Source organism: Varanus komodoensis, unplaced genomic scaffold (genome assembly GCF_004798865.1).
Source record: "Varanus komodoensis strain SLA01 unplaced genomic scaffold, ASM479886v1 scaffold52, whole genome shotgun sequence".
Lineage (NCBI taxonomy): Eukaryota > Metazoa > Chordata > Lepidosauria > Squamata > Varanidae > Varanus > Varanus komodoensis.
The window spans coordinates 2,958,396-2,970,794 of NW_025336114.1; the positions used below are offsets into that span (position 1 = coordinate 2,958,396).

At 43.4% G+C, this 12,399-nt stretch overlaps 1 protein-coding gene across 1 annotated transcript in view; it reads right to left on the minus strand.

Annotated features, from left to right (window-relative positions):
• SOGA1 (suppressor of glucose, autophagy associated 1) overlaps positions 1-12,399 on the minus strand; it is a 90,692-nt gene that overhangs the window by 19,093 nt on the left and 59,200 nt on the right. Inside the window, exons 7-9 of the mRNA XM_044447483.1 lie at positions 11,518-11,798; positions 9,932-10,039; positions 7,032-7,199 (exon numbers count right to left, since the gene is read on the minus strand). Coding sequence (XP_044303418.1) covers positions 7,032-7,199; positions 9,932-10,039; positions 11,518-11,798 — 557 coding nt within the window. The remainder of the gene's footprint in view (positions 1-7,031; positions 7,200-9,931; positions 10,040-11,517; positions 11,799-12,399) is intronic.

Here is a 12,399-nt window from a genome sequence, read left to right on the forward strand (position 1 = left end):
CATTTAAAAGTAAAGAACCACCCAGAGTCTTTTCTTCCTATACAACTGCAAAGAGGTGCAAAGAAGGAGTTAAATAGAGGCCTCTATAATTCTGCAGCACTGCCCTCCCGCAGAAACTCTCAAGAACAGTGAGCTATTTTTGGAAGCCCCAATTCCCAGGCCCACTTGGCACCCGACAGCTCAGACAGCTGAAGAGGAAATGATTATTCTAATCAGATAATAATTGGACATGTTTGCTGCATTTATGCATAACAGCAGTTCAGTAAAGATGCCATTCTGGGTGAGCAAACAGATAATAGGCATCTGGGGGAATCCAGGAAAGGTCGAATAATGGCATCTCCAGGGCAAAGTACCAGCAAGTGGGTTACTACTTGATAATGGAGATGTAGGCCTTTTTTCACAGGTGGACAAAGCAGTACCCCTTGGAGTGATCACTTAAGTAAGGCACTACCACGTCTACTAAGAACTCATCAAAACAGTACCTCCTACATTCCTGGGGAACAATTTTGCCTGAGACAGTGACATACTTATCATGGAGAGCCTGCTGCATACATCCCAAGCCCCGTTCACAGTGTATACCATTAAATGCCACTGCAGCATGAAATGGTCCGTATCACTAAAATGCAGGGAAAAAAGAAATAAAGAATTCTTGATTACATTAGTGGTATCTGGAAATGTCCTAGTTAATTCTTCTGGAAGAATCAATATCCATTTTCTCAGTACAGGCATCAACTGCTTGGGAACAGTGAATTTGTTCCTGATAGCTTCTATGTGAACCAATAGCCCATTAGCAATCTTGACCATCTGTGGGGACAGCCAAATTTGCTAACTGGAGGGGAAGAGCCGTGGATTCTATACGCTTGGAAAAATTACTCCTACAACCCATCCCTGAACTATTTCAATGTACCGTATGTGCATTAAAAGCAGAAATCTCCCAAAAGCCGAATCTATCCTGCATTTACAACATACAGGCCAACTTGTGGAAGAAGGGGATCAGATTTGTTAGGTTAGGATAACTTTTCCATATAGCACTCCCAAAGTTCCTATGCGTTTTCTCCTGGGTATGACATTCCTCACTTATAATATTTCTTTGGCAAGTGTGGTACTTAGATAAGCTGTGAATAAATCTGATATATCTATAAGTATTGGTTCATGCGAGCAATCAGCTTGTATTAATGATATAATGTCCAAGAAGCTTGCTAATGAAAGACTCACTAGTACCTTCAATGAGAGTGGCATTATGCAGAGAATGTACAATACAGTTTAATAAAGGAAGCACCAATGTCACCAGTATTGTTAATTAGCAGTGTCAAAGAAGCTATTTGAGAAAAGAAACCACCTTCAGAAAATGGAAGTCTTGCCAATCAAGGAAAACAAAAGGTAGCACATACTCACATAAGGGAGATGCAACCAGACAATAACATGCACAGAAAAAGAGATTTAGAGGGACTTATTGTTATTCCCATTCATCCACCTGCGCTGCCGCCCACTGCCTGCATGCATGCTCGCCACATGGGCTGGAGGCGGTGGCTTGCTCGCTCGGAGATGGTTTTGGACTTGTTGGGAGATCTCCAAGTGAGTTCAAAACCATCTCTGAGGGAGCAAGCCGCCACCGCCCCCCCCCCCCCCGCATGCTCACCACTGCCTTGCAGAGTGGGCTAGAGGTAGTGGCTTGCTCACTGGGAGATGGTTTTGAACTTGCTGGGAGATCTCTGAGCAAGCGAGCTGCCACCGCACACACCAAATGCCACCTTGCGTGCACCCGATGCCTCCTCACCAGCCCACACACCCAGCGCCCACCCCCCACCGGCCCACACGTATAGCCACCATCTTTCAACTGGCCCCCTACTGAAAAAGTTTGAGGACCTCTGGTCTATACTGTGCCTCAGTGTTCCTGCTGTGTTTCCGGCCTTTCCATGCTGCCTTGCTGTTGCGTCTGCCTCTCACCTGACCTGTATGCTGCTTCACCATTTATCCTGGCTTGTCATGTTGCCTCAGCAATGCAGGTTTCTCTGCTAGCTGTGGTTCAGCTCCAGTACCTTGCCCGATCCTTGCTTCATCTGGTTCCTGTTGTCTCCTGCGTCTTGCCATGTATCCCACCCTGTTATCCTGTCCAAGATACCTGCACCTTTTGTCTTCCTGGTTCTTGATCCTTGGATTGTTTCTGACCACATCCTTGTTCTGCCCTCATGCATGCTTCTGGTTCCTAACCTTGGCCTGTATTTATTTATTTAGGAGAGTTACAGGCCATCCATCACTGTCATCTCTGGATGGCTTACAGTATATGACTATGACTAGGATTTGGACTTTCCATTCAACTCTGCTTTTGGAATTTGACTTTCCTGAAGTTCTGTTGACCTGGTCTTGGTGCCTCTGTTGCTCTTGTCTCTGGCTGCCCAGTTATGGACCCTGACAGTTTCTTTTGAACAAATCAATACTGATTCCCACAACCCTGAGCAAGGACAAAGCGTCTATTAATTGCCTCCTGACCAATGTATTTCCCTAGCTACCTGGGCGTGATACACATAATGCTCAAATCTTCCTTACAGCTGAGTCAAATAGGTGTGGGGGGAGGGGGAGCAATCAATAAAATGCATTAATGTAGCCAGCTTCAATTGCTGCCATTAAGATTCTGATGATGCCAGTAATCCAGACAAAATACCAACAATTCAAGAGCTGTACCCACATACTTCATACAGTCTTGAACACTTGCCTGGCTACAATTTATAGGCAAGAGCAATTGATAAGGGAATGCAAAGTGGGCCATGAGAATGCACTTCTCTTTCAGAAAGCCCACAGAGCAGATACTATTTGATTTTACTGAGACAATGGAATAGCCTTTGCACAACTAGTAAGAGGTGTAATCATTATTGGGCTGAGGCATCACCTTGATGAAACCTGCAAGTGTGCTCTGAAAGGGAACTAAAAGTGGGAATGGTTGCACTGGAGTACTGAAGACAAGAAGCAAAATAAGCTCCACCTCACTCTGAACTATCAGTATTTTTGAGAACGCCCATCACAAGACTATCGTAAGTGTCTTCAGATCTTCCAAGTGCCATTCATCCCCTGAGGCAAGGTGGATAGCAATGTGTTTGTGTGTAGGGTGGGTACCCTTGGTTAAGACATTTAATAATTTTAATCTTTTGGTACTAGACGACATTGTTACTTTTCTTTAAATTAGATCATTTTATACAGTGCTGTTACACTTGTTTTTAGTATGTTTTATGGATATGGTATCATCATCATGATCATGCTGTCATTATGCTTTTACTTTTGCCTTTTGTTAAATGGTTATTTTGTGCATGTTAAAATTTCCTTTTACCTATTAGTGCTAGCTGCCTAGTTTTAAAATTGAAAGCCAGATATATAGAGATGATAGATGTAGAGGGAGGCAGGTGTGTGTGTGTGTCCATGACAAAAGAGTGTTTTGGCTATCTGTGTGCAGGCTCTCCATGCATATCAGTGGCTAAAGATGCAATCCCATCATGTTTAGACCAAAAATGGTCCTACAGTGTCCAACATTCCTTCTGGTTAGGGGATGCTGGGAATAGAAGAACTAGGAATAGAAGGATTGTTATCTGCCTAAACAAGCATAGGATTGTACCTTAAAACATTTATTCCATATTCTGTAGTCCCCTACAGAGGCACTGACATGTATAGTGAATAAAGGATCTGAAGCTGTTTTTTACCAGCAACCAAATTGTTTCCTGAGCATCTTCTAAGAAAGCAAAAGGGAAGAGTACTTCCTGTTACACAGTACATGTGCTTTGTAATTGGATGGCTTTTTCAGGTGTTGAAGCTGGCACAGAAAATGCACCATCCTTCTGCCATTATATAAGGTGAGTCACAGAGCAATACAATCAAATAACATCACTATGTTATTTGCTGAAGGAAGGGAAAGGCCATATGCCTCTATTGGGGTCCTTCTATCCCGCACCTTTTTGTGTTAACCTCAACAATCCACTTGCTCAATCCACATTCTGCCTAAACAGAACACTCTCTCCATTTACACTTTATCCTTCACTCCACAGTCTCTAACTACCCTTGGCTACTTTACTCCAGAGACTTATTCTTATAAGTAGGGCTCCAAAGTAAAGCTGGAGGGTTGTTTAAAGGAAAGGGGATCTCAAACTTGAGCTTGGAGAGGGTATGGCAAAATGGTTGTGTACATACCTTGCATTAAGAGGGTCTTTGGTTAATCCCCAGCTTTTCCAAATAGGGCTAGGAAACCCTGAAACTGAAACCCTGAACAACTCCTGCCTGTCCCAGTACAGATGATGCTGGGCTAGATGGACCCATGGCCTCTGACTCAGTATTAGATAGCCTTCCGTGTGTCTCAAAGCCTGCTGGGTAACTATCACCACACTCTGGTTATTTTTATCTTTACAAAAGTTTATCCAGAGTTGGTTCAGCTGATCTATTGTTGTAAACTGCTCAGAGAGCTTGAGTTGTTGTGCAGTACAGAGATCAACAGCAGCAGCATGAGCAGAACTCCTTGGTCCAGCGTCCTGAGAAATCCTGCACGCTGTTTCAAGACACAACTCACACGCTCCTTTTTTCCTAAGATCTAGATAGATGGGGAGCCCAACCACAGGAGTGTTTTTGTTTTTAAATTAAATGTTTTTTTAAACTTCTTGCAGCAAGAAACCTTGGAATCACTCTTGCATTGTGCTACAAAGATGCTGGAATAATACAGTGTGCAGGAAACACCCAAATATTTATTTATTGTATTTCTACTCCACACATCAGCCCAAAGTTCCCTAGGTGGTTAATAACAAATGACATTGCTGTTATGAAGTTATTAGCAAGTCCTTGCCTGCAGCATTGTGTAGATTTGGGTGCAAAACCAAAAGTGCAATTTGCACAGCAGGATGTGGATTTGTATCTTTGTGAACTATTTTTGGGCAAGAAAAATAAAAGGATGATTCAGCACCTCAAGTGGGTAATGATGTTACTGTTCATTTTAGTCACAAACCAGTCAGGATGCAGACACAGTCTTCTCACTTCCCCTTCTTCAAGCCCAACACATATGTTTATTAAGACAACATATGTTCTTGGATGCTATCATACAACCACAGAATTAAAACACCTCTTTACTGTTTGAAAAGGAAAAGTTATCCAGCCAATGGACAGAAAAGTGCAAGAATGATGAAAGCATGCAAGTTTAACAACAATCAGGGAAGGGCAAGCATAAAAAAGGAGTTACCCTGTCTCGCTCACTTATTCATAATGACAGCTGGCTGGACCCCAATAGTTAGGAGGGGTATGGAAAGCAGTTCTAAGAGCCTACGAGCACTGTTTTTTCATGAACGTTTACAAAACAGTCAGAAATAATCACCAAACCACCTTAGGAACATGGCACTCCCAGATGTTGCCACAGTATCCCATTTGAAACAAGACTACTGAATTAACAAGGGATGCCTTCAAGTTGCAGTGCTGCACATGAACACACAGATATCCTTACAGGTACAGAAGCAGCCTACAAATGCTATAATCTACAAAGGAATCATTCCTCATGCACTGATTCATATCCAGAGCATGTCTTTCTAATCAACATTATGTAACATGCAAGCTTGCACCCACTTCTTTGTACACATTTGGGGGCTTCCCCAGATGTGTACAAAGCATCTATTAAGAAAGAGAATTAGAATACATGAAAGGAAAGCCTTTGCCTTGCAGCCTCCTCCAAAAGGAGCTCTTTGTTAGTAGCGATGCTGTCACTTGGCCATTTCAAGAGTGGGCTCCCACACAGCTGCAGGGAAGAGACTGGTGTTTTATTGCATTTTTCACAAAACCACACTCCAAGGTTGAGTGACGAATTACATTAAACCCAATCCGATGCTGGTTGGCAAGAGGCTTCTCTTGCTGAGCATGTGGTATGTGGTGGAAATAAAGAAATATTAACATTAAAAAGAAGAACCTTAACCTTTTCCGGAGAATCTTATTTATTTATGTGCACCATCTCTATGGCCTAGGCACAAGGGCTACATTACAGATTGCAAGAGAAACAGCGAGGCTGTTGCTCCATAGTCTCTCAGCCTTTTACCTTGCAATACAAGCAACATATGACATCATATGTGGACATTTTCCTCCATATAATCACAAAAAGGAAGCTGTGCCCCTGCTCTTACCCTGCTGTCATGTCCATGCCACAACTCTTCTCCCTACTTTTGGGAAATCAATGAAAAGAAGTGCCTGTTCCAGAGACTTAAGATCTTCCTCACAATTCAGAACCCACAAATCAAGCGCAGGATAATCCCCTAATAGGGCAATAATAATTGCACTGTAGATTTCCAACTTCTACCAAGCAGGGCAGACTAATTAAGGTGAAGGGGATGATGTACTGGGCAATGACAACAAATCACAAATGCTTTGTACGAGACAGAAGGAAAAGAGTGGATTTGAAGCCAGTTGGTCTCCCAACAATGTCATTAGGTACACACCAGAGTATGAAAATGGCTCAAAGCTGACCTCCTAAGTAACTGATGTATTTTCTGACTGATGCATTTTTTTACAGAAAAAATATCTGTAAATCAAGGCCAATTCCAATTTATGGGTGAAAGTTTTATGCCTGTTTAATTTATCAAGTCATAAACACGCCCTCAAGTTGGATTTGGTATTCTATTCCATGAAAAGATAACATGTACTATATCCCAGAAGGCCCCTAAAACTTGGGAAGTTATTGAACAGCTCAACAGAAGACCTCATGAAACAGGCTGCCTCACATGTAATGGCAAACCATGCTGTCCTCAGGCTGAGGGACTCCTTCCTCCCCTTCTGAATCCCAACTGCCTTCCTGGTTTGTTCATCAGACAAGCCACAGTTTGTTCTTATACCCAAACTGGCAAATTATGGTTTGCATTTGAGTTCCAAAGCAAAATTGGAGGCCATGTTTAAAAGTATGTGTCAGAAAGTGGACAATGCATGTGATTTGGTTATTATATCTGAACATGACCTGCTTCTTGTTTTAAGGCAAGATCAAATTTATACAGTGATTGGAGATGGTAAAAAGCAATTCTTTAGTGTCTAACCTGAGCAATGAGACACTTGAGCTCAGTCCTCTCCACCTCCCATGTAGCCTTGGCCTTGGCAAACTGTTGCTGCAGCTCATTCATGCCTCTCCTCTCTTCACGGAGCTCTGTGCACAGCTCCTTCAAGATCACCTTCATGTCTGATAGGGTCTTGACATACTCATTGGGCTGCAAAAAATATGAACAGAAATATGACTAACATGAACATACCAGGCTCTGCCTTATTCTAGACAATACAGATATTGTCTTCACCACCTTTTGAGATCCTTATTAGATTCAGAAAAGAAACTGAAGCAGCAAAGTAAAGAGTGGACTAATTGCAGGGAGAAGTATATGTAATGGTTCATGTTACTCTAGGATCAGGGTACCCTATGTTCAAATGCCTACTCAGCCTTAAGGTTTACTGGGTTACACTGAACCAGCCACCATCTCTCAGGCTAACCAATCCCACAAGGTTGTAATGAGAAGGGAAATGGAGAGAGGAAGCAGAGGTATGAAACAAGGTAAACTAGCTTGGTAACTAATTTTTAAAAATATGATTTGAACTATACTTCATTTCCAAAAGCTTTAGTTTGTTAGGCTATTAGTTTAGTCTGATAACCAGTTCAGGGACTGTAGAAATAGTTGTTCTCACCCTATTCAGCCTCAGAAATTATGTCTCTGGAGTTTTCCTGGCATGCACAAGTGAAGATGACCTGAGTGCCACAGAACAGATGCTGAATTAACAGCCTGAAAATATAGGTGAAGAGCATCTTTTCTGGCCAGGAATTCTAAATAACATTTAACATTTTGTGGGCTGTAGCAAGTCCAATCAAGGCAAAATTGCTAAGTGCAGAGTTCACCCCTGAAATCCCAGGTATAGCCATATGGAGTAACTCCCAAAAAAATCTATCTTTGCCCTTCTCCTGATCCCATCACAGCTAAGAAAATGCACATTTTGCAAATCCAAATCTAGGTTATAATCTGGAATACAATAAGATTATATGTATTTTTCTATTTTTTTTACTTGCTTTATCTACTACCTACTTTTAGAAGATTTATAACACATTTTCAGACCAATTGATCTTCCTTCAATGAACTGTTTACATGGAAAAATATGTGTACTGTTTGTACGTCAGCAGCCTCCACTACAACTCTGGGATGTTTTCATTTGCAACCAGCTATAGAAAATGCATGGATGACAAGAGGAGAAGCATGGATGTCAGGTTCAGAACTCTGAGTGCAAATGATTGCAATTCTGCCCATGGAAGAAAATAAGCAGACAAGCTCATGCAGTCTTCCTCAACCTTGTGTTTTCCAGGATGGTTGCTGGCTGGGAATGATGGCAGTCAATACATCTAGAGAGCACCAGGATGAGAAAAACTGGGCTGGTGCATAGAATGTCTTGCAGACTATGGGCCATATCAACACCTGCCAATTATTACATGCTTTTGCAGAAGAATGGGGGGGGGGGGAATTCTTTTGCTCTGCAAAGCTATTTGAAAAGAGAAAGGGCTGCGGCACTGTCTATCTTCCCAGGACCCCTGGGGGAAGCAAATCAATTACTGCTGTCTTTCTTCCCACCACTGTGGCATGCACAATACAGGGTAGGACAACGACTGTGTCCCTTCAACCTAGGATCCCTGGAAGGAATGGTGGTGTAGAGCCCTTGCCTTCCCTGGTGCTCTGTGGAAACTGAAAAGATTATTCAGGCATGGGAAGCTGCCTGACACCAGGTCAGGCAATTCATCTCCCTATCCCAGTGTCATCTGTTTACTTTGACTGACAGCACCTCTCCCAGGTTTCATGCAGCAGTTTTCCTCTACTTTCAACTCGAGGCTGACAGGGACTGAACCTGTGATCTTCAACTTGCAAAGAGTTGAAGTGTGTATTAAGCCAGGCAGAAACAACCAAATCTTTGAGAACCAATGTGGTGGTGAAAGTGTTGGACAGGGGACCCAGAAGATTCAAGTTCTGGTCACCAACTGGCCATGAAGCTAACTGAGTGACTTTGAGCCAGTCATTCACTTTCAGCCTAACCTATTTCACAGGGCTGTTGTCAAGATACAATGGAGCTATGTACGCTGCTTTCGTTCCTTACAAGTGGAAAGGAGGCAGGATAGAAATGCAATGGAACAACAACCACAACTATGGTCCCTCCACAGCAAAAAGGCTGGGGCTCTTCTGTCCTGATCTCCAGTAATAAGAATGTCAGAACCAACCTCCAGATGCAAGTTCCAGCACTAAGGAACCCTCCAGTGCCTTTCAGAGCATACATTCCTCAAGTCCAGCACTTAATACCTCCTACACAGTATCCACTCAAATTCTGACCAAATGTTCATGTTTCCACAGGTGGCTGGAAGCACCACCAGGTGGCAATCAGTTGCCCACTGCAAAGATTCTGAGGAACCCCCCAGGTTTATATACACGGGAGTTGCCTCTACAGGTTGATATATGATCCTTGGTCCTAGCACTGAAACCAACCTCTCAACCTGGGCTAGACCTGATTGAGCATTTCTGTTCTGCTCTCTTTTGCTGATGGTGGACTCATGGAGACATCCTTGAAATACCTTCCCCTGAGAAGCCCTCCTTCTATTGCCCCCATTGCCAGGGACAATGTCCCTTGATGACCAGCAGGTGCCTCTGTCAAGGTTGTATCTTCCACTTGAGGAGGATTACAGTCTCCAATGCCTCTCCCCTGTTCACCAAACACTGGGATGCCAGGCAAAGCTGAATCATCTGGCTTCCTATCACCCACACCTGGTTCAGACACTTCCCACTCCTCCTCCGAGGTGAAATCTATGTTCATACATTCGGAACCTGAGAATATTTTAGGGAAACACTGGTGGGAACCTCCAAGGAAATAAATTCCATAAATGCAAGTCTCTTTCCATTGTCTTCCTGCCAGTATCACATCTCACCGTGTTCTGAGACCAGGCATCTCTGGCACATGACTTGTTATCAGCTTGCTGCTGGGGATTCAGCTCCTCCTCTTCAATCAGCAGGTACAGTTCTTTCATGCTGTTCACCTGGAAGGCACAGTACAGGGTGAAGACTGAGTGGAGACCTGCAGTTGCTGCGATCACATGATGCTTCACATACTGCTTCGTTATGCAACCTGCAAACTTCAAGCTAATCTCATGCAATCTTCAGCCTAATTTCAAAAACCCATTCTATGCAACCATTTCAGACTTCTGGCAAGCGCAATCTATCTCCTCCCTGGCAATTTACTGGGCAGGAAGGAAGAGGGAAAGAAGGGGAAAGGGTGGCAAGAAGATAAAAAGGGGTGGCCCACTCTTTTTAGCTCTGGCGTTGCCTACTGCTGGCTTCAGTCCATCTTCTGCCAACATGAGGCTCCCAACAGATTATCCTTGAGAAAATGCAGTCCTTGTTCACCTCTGGCCTACTGGATCCTTCAGACAGAGGTAATCAATAGCCACAGTGGATGTCACAGTAGATCCTGTAACACAAAATGCCCCTCTGGACTGTGCTCTTTCACAGAGTTGCTTCTGTGTCACATCCTTGCAGCGCCTTTCATCATCTTCCTCTTTTTGGCATCTCTGTTCCAGGCACCTTTCAGTACATTTGTGCCTAGACAAAATCATCATTTGGATTCTGAACCAGACTGGCTTATAAAGAGGCCGTTGTTCCCGAGCCTGAAAGTGCTCAACTATCCACAGACCATGCATTCTATTTTAATGAGAGAATAATTTGTTGCTCTGGTGGTGGTAGGCAGCTATTTAATTCATCTGTGTGACTAAGGCTCCCTTCTACTCACATTTGAAGGCATGGATGTTTGACAGGAATATATCTGCCAAGTAAACAAATTGATCAATTTCTAATTAGCAATAAAAGACATGTTTGATGCATGCTAAACTGGGGTTCACAGGCTAAGGAAACTGGTGGGGGTACCACTCTAGGGCACTTGGCAGCTTACAGATTATGGAGCTTTCTCTGCATATACATTGCAAATTATTTATCTTACAGCACTATAAACACTCAAAAGTGCATTAGGCCTCCCTTAGCCCATCCCCCCCATGTGAATGTTCTTCATGTGGTAGGATAATTCACTGGAGGAAAAACAGAATGTAAACTACACATATGCATGAGGAACCTAGCATTTACAGCAAGAATAAAAAAAAACAAAGCTGATTTAAGCCCTGTGCGTGAAATTGCTGTGCACCTCAGTTGCTAACATTTTATACTTTAAGAAAAGTAATCTACATTCTGAAGCATGGATAACAGATCTTGCCTCCAAGGAGTGCACATACTAGAGAGAGGAATCAGGTAAGTCTGGGTTGATTCAGGCCCCATTTTTGGCATGCTTTGATAGAGCCCAAAGAAAGAAGTCACAGTATCACCTATTCCTGTTTTAACTCAGTCAAACCTCTTAACAGAACCACAGATGCCTCCCCAAGGGCACAGGCCCTAGTTCTCTGCTTTAATTAATGTCGGTTGGATACCTGAACAGTTTACCAATGAAGCTCATGCGTAACATTTGCCATACCTCCAAGAAATCATTGCTTTCATTCTGTAGGAATTTCCCCTGCCTCCAGTGCTTCAGAAACCACTTGAGCTTCATGAAAAGGAGCAAGAAGTTCTGCTTGAATTGTTGGGATTCCTGCACCAAAAGGTTCTTCTCCTGGCTCCAGAACTTCTGCTCCAGCCTTCTCTGAAGATTCAAACTCTGCAGCTCAAATTCTCGCCTTAGGAGGGCCTTCTGGTGATCCTCCTTTAGCTGAGGAAGGATGGGAAGTGACAAAGACCAAATGAATTGCAGGGAGTGAACTAACAGCAGGGCCAGCTACACATTACACCAACGCAATCATGAACTGTGGGACAAAGAAAGATAAGTGTACATCAAAGGCAGGAACGGATGGGCATCGACCAGGGCCTAAAAGCCCACAGGGGCCCACTGGAAAATGTCCCTTGGATATGTTCCTCCTCGTCAGCTTTACATCTTCCTTATTCACCTGCCTCTTGCACTGACCAAGGCAATGGTGGTGGTGAAGAGGAATAGATGCCACTACCTGCTTGCTTGCTGGCTCGTTGCATGTCAGATGGGCAAGTGAAAGCAATGATGCAAGAGGCCCAGGAGGCCCCTTCTGACTCGCTCTATGAAAGAGAGGATGAGGGGCCATAACAGCTGGTGAAAATGCTGGTAAGAAGGAAGACTCACAGAGGGAGAGGGCCTATTGTGGGGGTCTTATCTGGGGATCCTCAAAAACATGGGGCCAGCAATGTGTGTAAGATATGTGCATTTTTTAAAAAAGTAATCACTGGCAATAAAAATTCTGAAGTCCACACAAATGTAATACCTGCATTAGCCAGCAAAAAGGCCACCCAAAATATGCAAGCTTCAAAATCCCCTTAATTGTTCATGAGGAAT